The 18,681-nt window shown below is 48.6% G+C and overlaps 1 protein-coding gene across 4 annotated transcripts in view; it reads right to left on the minus strand.

Annotated features, from left to right (window-relative positions):
* Window positions 1-61: 61 nt before the first annotated feature.
* The window catches only part of LOC135814834 (uncharacterized), a 27,915-nt gene continuing 9,295 nt past the window's right edge, over window positions 62-18,681 (minus strand). The window contains exons 1-8 of one of the 4 annotated variants that reach the window (XM_065328017.1): window positions 12,533-12,747; window positions 9,556-9,617; window positions 8,617-8,752; window positions 6,764-6,829; window positions 6,001-6,144; window positions 3,441-3,577; window positions 2,254-2,468; window positions 62-1,390 (exon numbers count right to left, since the gene is read on the minus strand). In XM_065328017.1, coding sequence (XP_065184089.1) covers window positions 2,262-2,468; window positions 3,441-3,577; window positions 6,001-6,144; window positions 6,764-6,829; window positions 8,617-8,752; window positions 9,556-9,617; window positions 12,533-12,668 — 888 coding nt within the window. In that variant the 5' untranslated portion in view covers window positions 12,669-12,747 and the 3' untranslated portion in view covers window positions 62-1,390; window positions 2,254-2,261. Of the gene's footprint in view, window positions 1,391-2,253; window positions 2,469-3,440; window positions 3,578-6,000; window positions 6,145-6,763; window positions 6,830-8,616; window positions 8,753-9,555; window positions 9,618-11,929; window positions 12,182-12,532; window positions 12,748-18,681 lie in introns of those variants that run through there. The other 3 variants (XM_065328016.1, XM_065328018.1, XR_010553223.1) reach the window with 3 other exon arrangements.

Here is an 18,681-nt window from a genome sequence, read left to right on the forward strand (position 1 = left end):
CCGATGAAAGCCAGCTCATTACACGTACCGTGACGCAATGCATGCTAGCACTCACTGGTCATTGATGATGAACGAAAAGTTCGAAAATATGATGCTCTTTACATAGATACAGTCACGATTGCACTAGATATGTACAATAGTACAGAAGGACCGAGGGGGGATGGTGCATATACAAGGTATGTCACATATGTGAGTTGTAAGCTCTCGCGGCCACACTTGTGTGCAGCAAGTGTACAGCCATCCAGAGTACACACGGATAGTGCAGCATATAGCATACCAGAGTATACTGGTGATGTCATGGTTAGTTCTCTTCTAAGTGATCGCTGTACTTCAAGGGCACACGGTGCCTGTACTGCCGCTAATACCGGTTATATCACGAAACATGGCTACATCTGAGTTTGTTACTTCGAAGTATTAGTGGAGTCAACTGCAATAACTAGTACACTGCATCTCAAAAATGTTTGCCCTTGAAATCCAATAATATCACTGTAAACTGGAGGCGACTTGCAGTCGACAGCTTGCCAGAGAGACTCAGTTCCCTGCGTCAGCTTGCCTCACTTGCGGGTCATGACACTTTCCCCAGCTTTGTTGGGTGAACACACATCCTCGTATCCACAAGATCCAAGAGAGCGGAACAAGAAGGGAGACGCCCATTCACACAACACACACCTACAGAGGAAGGATGAGAAAAGAGAACAGAGAGACAGAGGCAAGAGAGAGAGGGAGAGGGAGAGAGAGAGAGAAACAGAGACTCCAAAATAATGACACCAAGGAAAAGAAAATACCACCTGCCACTAGGGCAAACATGTCATCACGTAGAACAGTCCTTCAACTAGCTGGTTATTGATAAGAGCCCTGCGGGTATACATTACCGTCGGAAGGTGCTCCTGTGGGGAGTTCGTCCAACACATGGCCACCATCGGCAATTTACCCATCCAGTTCATCGCACCGTTCGTTCTCAGGGGCCATGAATGACAACTTAAACACATGCACACACACCATGTACACATGTGCGTGCACGCGCGCACACGCACATGTACTTGTACTTGCTCATTGCCATAATTGGTCACGTGGGTCTCCTCTTGGGAGAGGGGAGAGAGACTCAAAAGGAATCTTGGAAAGATGGCTCAATTGGCCATTGAACCGCCCAACGGACCCAAACGCACCAGTAGCACGAGGTCGGGAGGGCACAGGATCACAGCCTTTGCCCGGGCTTTGGTGCAATGTTATGTGGGATATCCAACATAGGGTAACACCATCACTGGTACATGTACATGGTATCAATGGCAGTGTAGCTTTGTTAGTGCACTGTGACGTCGGTACTTGCGTGGGATATCCAACATGGGAGTTCATCGACGGCCGGCCATGGCCTGTGGACCAGCGTCCTCAGCTGCATCCACAGGTACAAAGTAGGAACTTCATGCTACTGGTGCGTTCGGGTAACCAGAGTGAATCTGATATAAGCTTCATTAGCACCATTGATTACACAAGAGTTACTCTAGCCAAAAGTAGTCCATGGTTAACAGGTATGTGTACTTCAAATTGAAAGTATGAACCCTGAAACCAACAAAGGTGACGGGTACAACATTACACCTTCAAGCAGCCGGGCCCGCTGGCAACAGACCCAACATTTCTGGCATAAGTGCACCCACCAACCGAACTAGCTGGCACACATACACACACACACACACACACACACACACATGCACACAGACACACACACACATGCACACGTGCACACACATACACCCACGCATGTGCAGGCACATACACACACACACACACACCTCAGACCTCAGACCTGCCCATCGCGGAAGCGATGATAGCCAACAGCTATGTTAGACATAGCAACTTGTGCTGGAATTACACCATTCAACAGGTTGCAAGGCTGATGAATTGACCGCCGCTATTTTTAGCCTGGTATCCACCACACAGCTGATTGAAGTGACTTTTTCTGGCCAGTGAATCCCTATTTTTCATTTTTCCATTTTTTCTTTTTCTACACACACACCACACCACATACTCCGGCATACACTGGCTGTTGGTAACCACCCAGGAGAATGAAAGAAAAGTCAGGAAGAGTTCGAGAAAGAGAAGAAAGACGTGTGCGACCATAATCGTCGGGAATTGAACCCGCAACCTCTCGATTGGAAATCGACTGCACATACCACTGCACCATATGGGACACACACACACACATACACACGCACACACACCTGCACACACCCATGCAACAGTCACGGCAGCACTTACCGCTCACGTTAAAACGTAATTGGAAAGCGGCTATGCTTGAGAAAGGATTTCTCTCCCGCTAATCTTAACTTAACGACAATTGTCACGGAGAACCGCCTTGAATTATTAGGGATGGATATATTCGCGCAGTGAAAGCCATCTTCCCGCGCCAGGACAGTCTTGGGTGTTTTAAACCGTACATGAACGAATTCCTCGCACTCGTTTACTAGCGGTGGCTGTCAAGCACACAACAACAAAGCAGCAACAGAGCATCATCGCAAATGTGCAAGTTGGGGACAGTGGTCCGGAAAGGTGAGCCGAAATTACACAAGCGACACACGAACCAGACTTACTCTACACAGTGTACAGATGGAATCTGGATGGTAGAGTCTCTTTTTTTAAACACCAGATGATGCAATTTGTACATCATGATTATGTTGCATGTCGGATTTATTCTCGCTGCTCCCAGCCCCGTGCCATCTCCACATGCAGACACAATTCTCCAGGTCTACGAGAGCAACCAGAAGAGTACCAATGTTACACACACTGCCACTTCCACACAATGTACGAGTACTTGTAACAATTATTTGTAAGGGGCCATCCGGCATTATCGATAAGTTTCATGAAACGAAAAAGTTTAGGCAGGACCCTCCCCCGCCCCCCCCCCCCCCCCGAACGAAAAATAGATGGATTTGACAGCTGGAATTCCGGAAAGCATTGATGTCTCACATATCAATATTTTCAAAACGAAACTCTACTTGACCCACCCATCCACACTAAAAGGAACTTTTTTTCGTGTAAAAGGTCGATAATTAAGGACGGCCCCTCTGAAGTTGTCATTGCGTTGTTCAGTTCCAGAATAACACTTCAACAAACAGAGAGGGTGTTTCCGCAAGGCTTTCTTCAGAACATCCATGTTTCTAAAAGTATTATTCTGGAACTGAACAACACATTGATAGCCCCTGTCAGACACTGCTGGCAGAAAAAGAGATTTTTTGGTGATTTTCTGGTATGTTCCATGCACTGATGTTCAGTGTATGGACAGACAAGAGGAGTAGAATTTGAGAGATTGCCCGCTACCAGCTTTGTATGGTTCTACCAATTTCACTGCCCAGTTTTCTAGCATCAAGTTTAATATCCGACAAGGCCTGGGGCAGGGGACATCTCTCTGGCATAGTGACATGAGAGGGTACAGCGAGAAAGCTTACAGACAGAAGGTCGGCCCGCATGAAAATCCAAGTGGGTCGTGTTCCCTTGCCCAGTGCAAGCGGCTCATGATTACATTGTGAATGTATACCAATGCTGCCATCAGGGAAGCCAGTAGTGATTCTGTAACAGACATGAACTGCACACACACACACACACACACACGCACACGCATACACACACACACACACGAACGCATGCACGCACACACACAGCCGCGGCAGCAGAAATCACAGTGAAGTTTTAAAATTACTTCGAGTTGACTGCACTTACATACACAGGACCCGACTTTGTTAGCTACACCGAGCCAGTGATATCAAGAGTAGATAGCCCCTAACATAATATAATTACAGTAAAACCGGCTGTCAAGGCGACCACCTGTCCCAGAAGACCACTGCAACCAGGACCAAGGGATGCTATTTACAGTCAAATCACAAAATGACACTGGATAAGCAGACCATCTGGTAACAGAGATCATTAGTTGAAGGTCACTTGAGCGGCCGTCTTAGACAGAGGTCTCACCATATGCTCCTCTGCACCACAGCCGCTCCCACAACCCAGGCCCCAGCCGCATGAATAGACCTCTCCCAGGGCCAGGGTCACTGGTCTTGGCACATGTAAAACAGATCAAGTTCCGACTGATTTTTGCAGCGAAAGCGAGCATGCTCTCAAAATCAGTGAGTATTTTTTTATTATTCTTAACCACTTAAATGCCAAACATGAGATGCAGCTAGGGGAAGCACGCACAACCTGAATCGTGGCAGTGGTGGTGAGGTTTAGGGAGCTCCGCCGACCTAGGGTCTCGACTTCATAGCCACCTAGACGCACCAAGAGTGGATGGGGGAGGGAGAGCGAGAGAGAGAGAGAGAGAGAGTGAGAGAGAGAGAGAGAGAGAGAGAGAGCGAGCGAGAGAGAGAGAGAGAGAGAGAGAGAGCGAGAGAGAGAGAGAGAGAGAGAGAGAGAGAGAGAGAGAGAGAGAGAGAGAGAGAGCGTATCCTGGCTATGCTATGTCAGGCAGTACAACTACATGTATTGTGGACATTGAAATCCAGTGGAATGACCGGGGGCTGGCACCCTTACTGCCATAGTGAGTACACGCACTGTAGTTCACATACCCGCTGCAACAAAGCACCAGCAGTGCTCGGGGCTGCACGGCCAGCGCCTGGCGGCCGCTTGACTTCAACCAGTCCACAACAGTAGTATGCGTATGTGGACAGTGCACAGCCTGGCATACACTGTTCTTGTCCACCATCTCTTTTCACTCTCGTGTCGGGAGTCCTGTTTCGGAAGCGGGGCCCAACTATGCGGTAACCTACAGTTAATCTGGAACCTGTGACCCCACCGCTAGGCGCTGCATCTGCCGCTAGGGTTTACCGGGTGTTAGCGGCCGTCGTGAGTCCCCTTTGGGAATGGACACGATAATTTACTTTTTTTTGTGGCCTGAAACCGTGATTGATATCATAGATGCAGTAGGTGGGATTTTGGTATACTTTGGCCTGCGGTCAGGGGGTCTGATCGATCCTCCCCCACCAGTTTGGAACAGCATCTGGTGCCTGATCATGGAGTGGTGAGTCCCATGGAAATGTGAAGGTAGCTGAAGCGGAACATGTAGTCGCAGCTTCACAGTAGAGCATCCTGTCTCTTGTCATGGCACAGATGCTACTGTCTATGGAGTCTTCTGTCACATTCATGCACAGCAAAGCTTGAACTGTGGATGCACACTTGCTGCTGGTCGTTTGACGGCAGACAAAGAGTCGATGGGCTGCACTGCCTGTGTGCGGCTTGTACCCAAGATTCACTGGTATGGCGGTCATAGACGTAGCCAGCCGTTAGCAGTCAGCTGAGATGGTGGTGGCGAGAGCACAGCATCCACTACACACGATCTCCACATCGCCTGATCCTGGATCGGTATGAGTTATACTCATAGAGAGTGTGTTCACAGAATGCAGGTCATGTTCCACAGTTGCATGTGGTCCTAGAGCCGAAGGTGTGTGCCTACTCCACCGGATTCCGGAGCCTTCAGAACACATGTGTAATCCATTCCATCGTGGGGCTGGCCTCGCGCTCATGCACATACACACACGTGCACACACACACACATGCACATGCACACACACACACACACACACACACACACACACACACACACACACACACACACACACACACACACACCTTCCACTGCCATGACTGGCTATGTGGCGCCAAAACGGGCAGACCAGGAGACGTGTTGTCCACCGGGTGGGGAACGCCAGACTCAGCGCGCGCGGGCTGTGCGGACAGCGTTACACTTGTGCCTCGCGATGTCTGGAGGCCGATGAAAACTGCGCGCACAAGTGCCACAGATGAGGGGCTTCGCCACAGGCTCCATGCGGGAGTGGACAATAGCGCCGACAGCGTCACGACACACACACACACACACACACACACACATACACACACGTGTGCATGTACAGCACACAGTGATTGAGCACGGTTTCTTGGACATTACAGCTCTCTATTTCGCTCATATCACAGTCTCCTCGTCGAAGACAATTCACATGCACGTCAACATCAACCTACCAGTGTCCATGGAAAAGGGAAACAAGAACAGACTTTGGTGCAGACCACGACCCCCGATGTGGAACAGGCACGAGTAAAAGCCCTGGTCTCGATAGGACACATTCCTGACGGCCACGGTCAAGTCCACATCGGTGGCGGAACCATCTAGCAACGGAGACCATGGAGATGAACGAAAACCTCGTAAATTATTCATCTCATGATAAACCAGAGGCAAAACACATAAAGAATCTTGAAAATCAAGCAATATGACATGCAGTCAGACCTCGCTTATCCGGTCCTCTTTTATCCGGATCCCTCGCCGTGCGGAAGAAAATCATAGGTTACCGATTTACAGCATATGCCATGCATACGTACAGTATGTGTGTTCGATTATCCGGTTCCCTCGCCTTTCCGGGTATTTTTGTGGGAAACCGGAACGGTGTACGGCTATGCGAGGTCTGACTGTACCTTATTTTCTGGAGTATAAGCCGCACTTCGAACACTCGAAACTCACCCAAAATAGGGGGGGGGGGGTGGTGCAGCTTATACTCCGATGATTGAATTAACGGTGATAAATAGGGTAGATGCCGGATTTCGCAGCAAAAAATGGGGGGGGGGGTGCGGCTTATACTCCGGAAAATATGGTACATGTATGAAATGAACCAGTTGCCCTTATAACAGTATCACCCTTATATAACAATTTCTCTTGGTCTGATGCTAATATCGTTATAACTTGGTAGGTCGACTACTGTACATGTACAGCCATGCACTAATGGCAGCTTACTTATAGTGGAGAAGAGCATTTGGAGGGACCTGTCGTGCAGAAAAATACTCGTTGTCGGATCACCGCCTACATCAAAACATCATATTGAAAGCGGAACACACAATCAAACATCAACCCAGAATCGGTACAGTGCAGACCAGCAGTGATGGGTGCCCGTGGTCAAAGTAATGTCTAAGGTCATATGCGTGTGCCACGGCCAACTTGGCGGTCAACGGGCACAATGGCACCTATGCATAAAACATGGCTGCAGGCTTTCGCGGCGTAACTTGTCCCGTATTCGGCAGGTACAGCGAGCTCTAGTACATTCGTGAGTATGACAGTACACAGTTCATGACATTCTATGCAGGGCCGCATGCGCTGGTATCACAGTGAGTGCGTTCGATTATGCCCGCGAATCGATTCATGAATCGATTTGCGCTATTCACATCACCGGATGTGAATAGGGTGACTGGATTCCGAATCGATTCCAGGGCTCATGACATGGAAATCGAACGACTTGAGTGCATGCGAATGGATTCATGAATCGATTGAAGTGCATAATCGAACGCACTCACTGTGCACGGCTGAAGTGGACTTGCCCCGCAGGACCAAACGGCGGGAAGATCACGCGTAGCTTCCATTCTCCCGGATGCTGGTAGGGTCTGTTGACGTCAGCAGTACGAGTTGTGTAGGTGTTCGAAGGGAAAACGCATCAATGGTGTGCCCGCCAGTTGTGTAGGTGTTCGAAGGGAACACGCATCAATGGTGTGCCCATCAGCTGTGTTGCTATGACGCTCCACACACGTTTAATATAAAGTGTGCACACCTGTTGACCAGTGCTCGTAGCATCTACACAGGGATTACAATGTGCACCCCGGATACCATGGATACGGGAGATCCGAACAAGAGAGGTTCTACACAGTCAGACCTCGCTTAACCGCACACATTCGTTTTTCACCAAAAAATATCCGGATAGGCGAGGGAACCGGATAAAAGAGGACCGGATAAGCGAGGTCTGACCGTACCCGGAATGATGTCCGTTAGACCCCCGGTTTGTATGTCCTGCAAGGTCCATGGAATTTAACACGCAATCATAGCCATGACCTGTTGACTCCAACAGCAATCCAGACCTATATAAATGGCGGACTTGAGAGAACATGCATTGTGGGGATGACACGAATGTTCGACTATTGGAACTTATTCGATCTAACAATGCTGTGGTTAAGCAAACACGGTCCAAAGTATGCCATACACCAGCGTGTCTCAATCGGCTCTGCCCGGACGCCAAGGATAACTGGAACTGCACAATATGTACATTTCAGTTGCCTGTGTAATTTCCCTACAGTGGTGTTGAGACAACAGCCCTTTGTTGTTGACCAATGCCAATGGACTACTTCAAGCATTGTGCAATCAATAGCGCTTGCACTACCGTGCCTTTATCAGATCCAACGTGAGTATGCAGACACCACTACAGATCACTTCAGATAACACAGGCGGTTGAACCAACATGTTGAAAGAGCTCTTACAGTACAGCATGTGCACTACCGGCGTTAGTACCCAGCTTAGGTAGATTTCTGCATTAATCGAGGCTGCTAAGGGAACACCCTCTGCAACACTACAGAGCGTGTACTGTCGTGGACTTGGAAATCCAGTCGAATGACCGGGGCCAGCGCCCTCAGCGCGTACAGAGCGTTGCATGCAGTGCACATGTTGATCCGATGCCACCACCGCGCTGCAGCGCATGAATGCGTGTGTGTACCGCTTACCCGCGGCTGCATGCCCAGCGCCCTGGGGCCGCTAGACGTGCGACCGGATTTCCATGTCCACGGCAGTACATTTACATGGACCTGACCAAGTCGCAGCTCAATCCTTACCTTGATTCGGAACCGGCTTAGACCCTGTAAAAACAAACTTGGCCAAGTTCAGGGTGTGCTTTCGGCCGCTATGGGTCAAGAGCTCTTGGCGACAATCAAGGCTTGCGTTATGACCAATCAAAACCGGGACAACATTCTGCTTGGCCGCATGGCAAAACAACAGGACATGGACACATTCATACGTTATGACCAGAGTATGGAGGTGGACCGCACTGCGGCAGGTGGCAGACTCGTCAGTAAGTCAATGAGTCACCACACACCAGCTTTGGTGTCATGGCAAGTCTCACCCATATGGTGCATGCTATAAATTGTATGTAGCGTTCAAAGTTCCCTAACTCTGCTCTTTCCCGTTGCATCCTACTTCGGGTCATGACACATATCATTCACGTACGCACGCACGCACACACGTGCACGTACACACATACATGTGTACAAACCCACGTACACACGTACACACACATGCACACGCATACACATGCAAACACACACACACACACACACACACACACACACACACACACACACATACCCCCACCCACCCCCTCACACACACACGGGATTGGACTCAGCCACCGCCATAAACAGGTCATATGGGTCCCCTCGGGAGACTCCTTTATTTTGGTATTATAGTCGGTAGCCTGCCTTGGCACCAGCACTACCTTTCAAGTGAGCAGTATGCTGTATACGGTGTGTGCAAAGTCGGGCAAACACACACGCAGGCTGGACTTGTCTCAATGACTTATTTGGAGTGAAGACTGGTGGCTGCCAATAGATTCCCTCAAATGTGCACACACGGTACAGTAGCATGCGCTATGCCGCTAACACGCCTCCGCGATAGTTACTACCAATGCACAGCACCAACTCTAGGGCCACACGAATACTGAACGTGGCCTTCAGCAGCGGCGAGGACATGCCACCATCATATGTACATCCACTTACAGTACACAAGGCGCTCCTAGAGTGCGGTGGAGGGCAGAGATCCGGTGACAGTCCAGTGTACTCTGCAGGCGCAATGCATTATTCAACAAAGAAGCAGATGTCACCGGTGCAACACAACAATTCGCATTTAGGGGCTGCCTAGTGAGCTTACCGGTTGTGTTTTCAAAACGAAACGCTTTAGTATTAATTTTTTCAGCAAGCCATCCATCCACCTACCCTCTATTTCTGCAGGTGAAGCGAATTTCACAAAATAAAAAATAATTAATTTCAACCCTCAGCACTCAGTACCTCAGTACCTTAGTACCTGGCAATTCTCCATCTGCATTCAATAATTATTTTCAAAACAAAACTCCTCAAGCCTACACATCTCCAAACAAAAACCTCAGTTTAGTTTATAATACAAACAAACAGTTGGTAACCTTGGATGGGCGCTCACAGCTCACCAGTGACATTAGCCTAGTACTTCAAAGTAGGTGACGTGATGATATGTAATCTGCCTGCATGGCTTGTGCCAGCAAGCAGTACTGCAAGGTTGGCGGTAATTTTTATCTCTGTTATTTTCAGACTTCATGGCCAAGCGCAAAGAAATTAACCCTTAGAGACCCCAGTGTCCTGAACACAACCGTTGATGGTTGTCTGGAAGTTGTTTTTGGTCTAGCAACTTTTGGTGCCGCAGTCTATCCTCAAATTTGACAATGTTGGGCTTTCTCGAAAGCTCTGATCCGCAAAGGGTCGAAGCCCAAGATTAGTAGTAAAAGTGCTAACAACAGACCGGTCATGCCAGATTGCCTTGCCAAAATACATCCGATGATATTCCTCTAAATTCCTTTTCCATACTTGTACTGCCATTTCGACTATTGTTTTGATCGAAAACACTCCAGTAGTTTTCTTTCTACAAGCCCTCTTAACTCTATGTCACGCTGGCAGCAACCGTATTTCCCGGATTGTTAGCCACAACTTTAGGACGCATTACTCCTTGGCTCTCCATCCGAATTTCACTATATCCGCTATAATTTAGTATAAATATCCATTTTTAATTTTTCACCTTCTGGATTTTTTTTACAAAAACTTAAAAAATGTATGACAATCACAGTTACTTCTTTTCCTGCATCGTCCTCTGATGGACAAGTTACGGAAACGTTAAAGAAGAACTCATTCCATCTACGTCATCTGGGATCTCCCAATGGTTGAAGCTGTATAGCTGCTACGTAACGGTTGAAAGTACTTTGCTATACAACTGTGCCGCGTGGGGTTTCACAGACGCGCTCGAAAATGCTCTGGCTGTTCGCTGCAGCACATTGGCCATCACCAAGGAGGTCGTGGCAAGGCGATGGAGCTTCCTGGGCCATGTGCTCTGTGTGGCATCAGACTGAGGCGTCCACACAGGTCACTCTCGATGTTGCATCTTCAGGTAATGTTACCTGGCGGGGCAGGAGAGGCGAACAACACTGCTAGCCATTCTCTTGCTGGGTTGCTGGGAGAAGCGCGGGGCGTGTGCTTCTGCCACAGCCTGGCCCAACCCAGTTCCGGGAGGTGGCAAATGACAGAAGTGTCGCTGGATTTCATTGCATGAACCATGGGTGTATGTATATCCCAGGCCGTGCTTGCCGAGTCGCTTGTGTGCAACTGTACATGCATCACCACTGGACCTGTTTTCCTTGCGCCGACAATCATTAAATCCATGAAATCGGTCATTCTGGCGTTTCCATGCTGCTAGCTATTACTGTTGCATTTCCGTGCTGTCCACTGGTGCATTGATTCGGGATACAGTACATAGGTGGCGACATCATGCGAAGAGTTTTGCCCAGTTCTGTGAAAGTCGTTTATGATGACAGATACGGTTGAAAATGCTGGCCGCAGTACAATGGATTAAGAATTTCGAAGTTTATTGTAAAACAAGCAAGGACCAGGTTGTCGACTTCAAGTCCATGGACCTCTCAGATTTAGCTGCTCTTTTTTTTAGTCATTCTATGCGGACGCGAGAAAACAGGACGGAAGCTCATACCGAAGAAATTCGCTACTACTAGCCGCGAGGTCGGCCTTCCACCGGCACTTATCCAGCCTTTGACCGACGGTCAACAGAATTTTGCAGTGACTGATGAAAATTAAATCATAAATTCTATCATTCCATCAATCACTGAAAAATTCCGGATAATGCTACTGATGAATATGGGGTGGATAGGTGAATATGGGCAGATAAAGGGCGGTCCATGGGTGCATGAAACGCATCATAGTGTGAGTGAATATCACCCTGGCCTAGGTATAAGAGTCCTTTCTTTTGATTTTATTTCAACAATCGACGAGTGGTGTGGAGATTTCAAAAAGAGTTTGATTCGAGAAAAAGGAAGCTTCAATTTGAAGTTTAAATCCTTACTCTTGCTTTGTTCTGCTGGTGAATGATTTCGAGGCTCGTGTCCACCTTCTGAAAAGATCATTGATGAGGAGGAAATAGACTAGCTTTTCTTTGCACTGGATGAGGAAAGTCAAAACTAATTTTACGATTCCTCTACGCTCGTACAAAACGCTCTGCACAGGATCCAAACTCCTGCTATGCTGGTATGCATTTTAGCGCACCGTTGCTGTGCGACTAAAACTAAAGTGCTAGCGCATATCGACTATAGTACTGGTACTGTAAGTGGTAGTGAGTTTCGAGGAGTGAACAAGTCGCTAAAACTAAAGTCTAAACGCGATGACGACTTGCGCGCGAAACGAATGGCTGTCACTCGTGTTCGCCCTCGTTCACGAGTTGCTAAAACGCCCTAATAGACCACTTTTCGCCAGCTGTGCGGATTCAGTCAGATTTCCATTCACTGGGGTTTTGTACCAGCAGGATTCGTTATCACGAGAGAGGATTATTATTGTGGTACCGGTAGGCTGTCATGTCACCTAGGCTAAGGACGTTGACCACCCTGGCCCTGGGGACAATATGGCTGGGGTCAAATCGACCTAAGAATAGAAACACAGTCAATGGATTCACCTGGTTCGGGAGCGGGCTCCGTAGTCGTAGGGTCGGTCATTGCTGTGGTGGTGGCGTTCACGTCTTCAACAGCTTGCGCTCGCGCAGTGAGCAGCATGGCTAAAGCCACGATGTGGGATGCCTGCACTAGCGTCATTGTTTGTTTTCAAGCTCGGGTATCCGGTATCCGTCGACAAAAATTAAAGGGGATATTCACTCTAATTCTAAATGAAAACTTCACAACCTGTAAAAAAAAACTTTACTGTAGCGAAAAATGCACTGATTCTGTAGCGACCTCGCTGTCAGTCGCCCACTACTGGCACTAGCTAGCCCAGACATTTTACGCATGAGCAAACATTCTTCTTCCTCTGTACTGTCACTGTTCTCACGACCAGGCTGTCAAGAAGTGGCAACTTACTTCGTTACTGTACTTAGAAAGATGGCGTCGGTTCGAGATGGCATGATAACCACGCACGTGCCGTGGTCAATGGCTTGCTCTTGTATGCACGCAAAAATGCAAGTCGCAAACTCACAAAGATCGTCTTTGCATCTGGAGAAACTTGATATCTTCGACTCTTGCTGGATCCATGGAGGTTGGCAAGGTTTGCCTAATCTTTACTTGATTGAGATGATTATAGTGAGGTTTTGCATTTCGCATTTCGATTCGGCGTTTTTCGGTCATTTGTCGAACATCAAAATTAATGTAGAATTTTCAAACGAAAGTTTGTTCTGCAAGTCGAACATCATGTGTTTTCATTTCGTGAGCTCCAACATCAGCAACATCTTGTCCCGTGCTCTTTTTCTTGCTGATTCCAACGAACCTTTGATCGCCCAAAGGTCGAGGGCCAAATCTGCCTCCTCCAAGTTAGTTGCCTCAGAAGAACCAACTCCATGGCCAAGTCAAATTTTATGCCATATCACCTTGTTTTCTCAGCCACACAGATGATGGCGAGGACATTCCAGGCAAAAGGGAGGATACAGGCAGTGTAGAGGAGCAATCAGAGGTAGCTGACGATGAGCTTTTTCCGAACAAACATGCCGAATCTTCGAGTGCATTTTCGACCTCGCTCCTGCGCGCCGAATCTTTTGCCGAACTTCGGAATGCAAAACCTCACTAGTAATACTTTGGCAGTGGCGGAGGCTCGCTTGCCGACTTAACCGTCGGAGATCATCATGAACAATGGACTGACTAATTATTCACTTGTCCTGTCTTTATAAATAACATGTTATTGCATACCGTATTTCCACAAATAGTAGGCCGGTCTACTATTTTTTCAACCTCGTCCTAACCCGGCCTTATAATCGAGGACGGTCTTGTATTCGAGGACGGTCTTTTATTCTTTCAACCCAGTTTGACCCCGGTCTTCTATTTCTCGCCACACAGTTTTACCCCCGTTCTTCCATTTTCTTCTACACAGTTTGAGCACGGTCTTCTATTTTTTCCCACAGTTTGAGCACGGTCTTCTATTTTCAACACAAGAACAAAGGCTCATTTAGTAGGCCCGGTCTTCTAATCAGAGACGGTCTTTTATTTTTTCAATCGCCCCCTGCCCCGGCCTTTTATTTGCGGAAATACGGTATGTTCTTGGTTTAGTTTTTGGCCTTTTTCGTGCTTTGGAGTTGATAACATTTTCCTCACTATCGAAAAAAAAAAAACTAGTAAGGCCAAACTAAAGAAGGTGTGTGGTTCGACTAACATGGACATTTTTTTTACGGGCGGGCGGGCGGATTTTTTTTTTTTAAATATATTTTTTAGTACATGTAAATACACTGTATACGCGTACCGAGTAGACTCTACTACCAGCACAAGGCAGCAGTCGCACCACTCACTGCACTGCACTGCATTAACTACAAGTCAAGTCCAAAAGGAGCCGCCTGCGTCCGCAGACTCACGCCGCACAGCACGTAGACGTGGACGTGTTCAGTCCACGTACGTCAGTCACACGACAGCCCGCCGAAAAAAAGTTACGGTCGGGCTGAAATTGTACGGTCGGTCGGGTGAGTCGAACCACACACCTTCTTTAGTTTGGCCTAATACTTTATTTGTATTATAGCCCACATACTGTACATGTACATGGCCATGGTATGCACTGATATTACAGTCATGTAGTTGTACAATGGCGCACTCTCTTCTCTCACTCCATTCTTTCTCCTCACTCTCTTCTCTTCTCACTCTCTACTCACTCTCGTCTCTTCTCACTCTCGTTTCTTCTCTCGTTTCTTCTCTTCTCATTCTCTCGTCTCTCTCTCTCTCGTTTTATCCGTCACTACAAGTAGCAATTTGCAACATGGAGCCCCTGACACGGCTAACGAATTGCGCTATCCGCGGCTTCTTCGGTCTGCCACCGACGGACCACCGTGGTCGCGCACGAGCCCGATCCGATCTTTCAACAGCTCCCCCGCACCACCCTGGAGGACATGTTTATAACATCAAGGGACAAGCTCCTCGTCTTTGTCCATCGTTGTCTGTTTCTCTCGAGCTAGCTCCCTCTTCACCAGCTTCTTCCTGAGGGTTACTGGTGACCGCACTCGGGGAGCAGCACATCACCTTCAGTGACCTGGATCATCACCAACGCGTGGGTGTCACGTCGAACGTTCAAACTGCTAGTAATTCGAACTCCAAGACTAAGACCAACATTCAAACTTCAGCTAATGCAGCCAGTGCAGTCAGTGAGGCCAATTTGCCAGACGTCGATGACGACAGTGAAGATGCTGCCTGGCGTTTGGTGACAGCCAGGAAACCTGTCAAGAAAAGTGTTGTGTTTGTTGGCAATCTGCTGCGCGATGCCTCACCGGAGCAGCTAGCACGCTTCGTGGAGTGTCGCTCGTCGGAGTTGAAGACTCCCCCTATTAAAATTCTCGACTGTAAAGTTTTTCAGAAGCAAAAGTCGTCGTCTGCGAGACTGGTAGTCCACGCATCGTGCAGCAAGACGCTGTTGGATCGTCGCTTCTGGCCCAGACCACTCTATTCCAGACAGTGGAATTTCGACAAGTACTCTGCCTCTGATGTCAGTGATGATACCACAGAAACCACAGCATGTGACGACACGCAAGCAAACTCGGCATCCCTTTCGGAAGTGGAAACAAATGTGCACGCGCCCTCAGTCAGCGATGGCTCTGAAATCAACCATGCCTGCTGATGACCATGCTGCACACTGCCTTCTTGAATGTATGTAGTATCAGGCGCAAGACAGCCGAAGTGCAAAAGTTCTTGTCAAACAGAGGCATTCATGTCTTTGGTATGGCTGAGACTTGGCTCACTCCAGATATCTTGGACAGTGAACTTACTATCCCACATTTCAAGCTACATCGGAAGGATAGATTGCAGCAACGTGGTGGTGGTGTTGGGATATACTGCCATGAATCTGTTCTTGCGCGAAGACGCACTGACTTGGAGACTGACTTAGAGCTGCTGTGGATAGAAGTTAGCGTTTCCGGTGGCATAGTACTGGTTGGATGCTGTTATCGTCCACCAGACAAACCTGTAGCATTCTGGACCTCCCTGGAGTCCAGCCTAGACGCATCAGTTCATGCACCAGGAAAGAAGGTTCTGGCAACTGTCATGCTGGGTGATTTCAACGTTGATATGAAAATGAACCAGTCACCCATGGCCATACGAGTAACTGACTTGTTTAACAAATTTGGTATGACAAATTATGTGTCTTCACCAACACGTGCCACCACCCTTACTGAGTCAATCATTGATCTCTTCCTATCAACTTCCCCGCTGACGGGACCTTGTGAGATAGCCTAACGTTACCTAGACATTAGTGACCACTTTGCAGTACTTGGGAATCTCTCTGTGGCAGGGTTTGCACCAGGCCGTACTTCCAGCTACAGACCTACACGCCGCATCCATAAGATAAACTGGGACACCTTCAACAGCGATCTCAGTGCGGAGCACGCCTCTCTGCTCGCCATAGATGATGTCAACACCCTTGCATCATCTTTCATCGCCTCCATAGTGTCAACATTGGATAAGCATGCACCCGTGCGGATGAGGCGAAATCGGGATAGACGTCCCTGCCCGTGGGTAACAGATGAACTTGTGGCCTGCGTACGGGAGCGAGACAGACTCCATCGACTGCTCATGAAGAACCGCTGCAATGATGATCTCCGCAGTCAACACCGCACTGCTCGTGCCAAGGCCAGGAAGCTGGACAGGAGCCTGAAGAACACGTATTTCATCCAGCAGTGCCAGACTTCTGACCAACGTAAACTTTGGTCAGTCATCAATACTGTGGTTGGCCGGAAGAAACAATCGCACACTGCTCAAGTACCCATATCGGATCTTAGCAAGCTGTTTGGTGACGTTGTCCATGATCCCCAGCGTCCTCCTCAGCTCTGTTCTCCCTCTGGTCCAATGGCGGAAGGGGCATTTACCGACTTCAGTGTAGTGACAGTCGAGGATGTGGCAAGCAGTTTGAAATCTGTCAACCCTTTCAAGGCAACAGGCAGTGACCAAGTTCCAAGCATCATCCTGCAAAAGTGTTATCCAACCATTGCCCCCACACTTACACGCATCATTAATATATCCCTGTCCTCCGGTGAGTTCCCCCTGTCCTTCAAGTTGTCCCACGTCAGTCCGCTCTTCAAGAGTGGAGACCCAACTTTGCCAAAGAACTACCGCCCTGTGTCACTGCTCCCAGTTATCTCCCGCATCACAGAAGCATTTGTAAAAAATCAGATCACGCAGTACTTGGACTCCAAGCAACTTCTTCCGCCTACTCAGTTCGCCTACCGAAAGCTTCACTCCACAGAAGATGCCTTAACGTATGCTGTTGATCGATGGCAAATGGCACGGGCAGAGCGCAAGTATACCGGCATCGTGTTTGTCGACATGTCAAAGGCCTTTGACCGCGTCAGGCATGAGCGACTCGTTACCGAACTGTTTAAGCTAGGCATCTCGGGAACTGCACTCAACTGGTTCTGCAGTTACCTGTCTGGCCGGACACAGCAGATCAAATTGCAGGATCAGTTGTCAGGGACTGTTCCTTGCTCTCGCGGTGTTCCGCAGGGCAGTGTCTTAGGCCCACTCCTGTTTGTAATTTACACTGCTGACGTCAAGTCAACGATGCCTCCGGATGTGGCAGATCAGGAATTCGCTGATGACATCGCTCTCGATTGCTCCAACGCGTGTCCCAAGCAAGTCTGCGAGTCTCTGTCGTCTGCAGTGACCAACCTCGCCAAGTGGCTAGATGACATCGGCCTACTTCTGAATGCCCAGAAAACCCAAGTTCTGTTTGTAAAGCCAAGAGGCGGTGCTGATGTTCAAGAACACGTACGTTGTCGAGGACAATCCCTGGAATCAACAACATCTGCGAAATACCTGGGTGTTGTAATCGACAATGACCTCTCCTGGCAGCCACATATCAGCCATGTAACACGCAAGATCGGGCCAGTAATTGGACAGCTATGGCGACACGGCAGGTCCCTGAGCCTAAGAGCACGCCAAGTCTGGTATGTCAGCATGATACAGGCTCATCTGTCCTACGGATCCAACTGTTTCTTCTCCAGTCTTTCCAAGCAGCTCCTGGATAAACTCCACCGCCTGTCAAAATCCGGTGTCAGAGCGACCCTGCAGCAAAGGACTCTGGTCCCGACTGCCCCCCTTCTCGAGCTACTGGGTGTGCCAAGCTTGCCACAGCTTCTCTTCCAGAAGCTTGCCATCTTCGTTTTCAAATGTTTAAATGACAAGACAAGTCCCCTGTTAAAGAATCTGTTCGTGCCGATCAACGACCCTGCCACACCTCAGCTGAGGACGACACGGGGTCAAGTGTCATGCCTGCTGAGAGTTCCGTTCCTCCCTGGTCCTGCTGGACGTCGTTCAATTCAGTTTGTTAGCAGCATTCTGTGGAATGCTCTCCCAGTTGCAGTCCGTACGGAAGGTGATTGGCAGACATTTAAAGCTCTAGCCGCGGCTCTCGACTTGCCCAGCCTTTACCCATATTAACATTCTCTGTACCTAACTTCATGTCAAAATCCATTTTAACAATCCGCATATCTCTCCTCCTCCCCCCCCCCCTCTCTCTCTCTGTCTCTGACACACACACACACTCTCTCTCTCTCTCTCTCTCTCTCTCCCTCTATCTATCTCTCTCTGTTGTTGTTATTGTTATTGTTGTTGTTGTTGTTGTTGTTGTTGTTGTTGTTGTTGTTGTTGTTGTTGT

This window comes from Sycon ciliatum, chromosome 4 (genome assembly GCF_964019385.1).
Source record: "Sycon ciliatum chromosome 4, ocSycCili1.1, whole genome shotgun sequence".
NCBI lineage: Eukaryota > Metazoa > Porifera > Calcarea > Leucosolenida > Sycettidae > Sycon > Sycon ciliatum.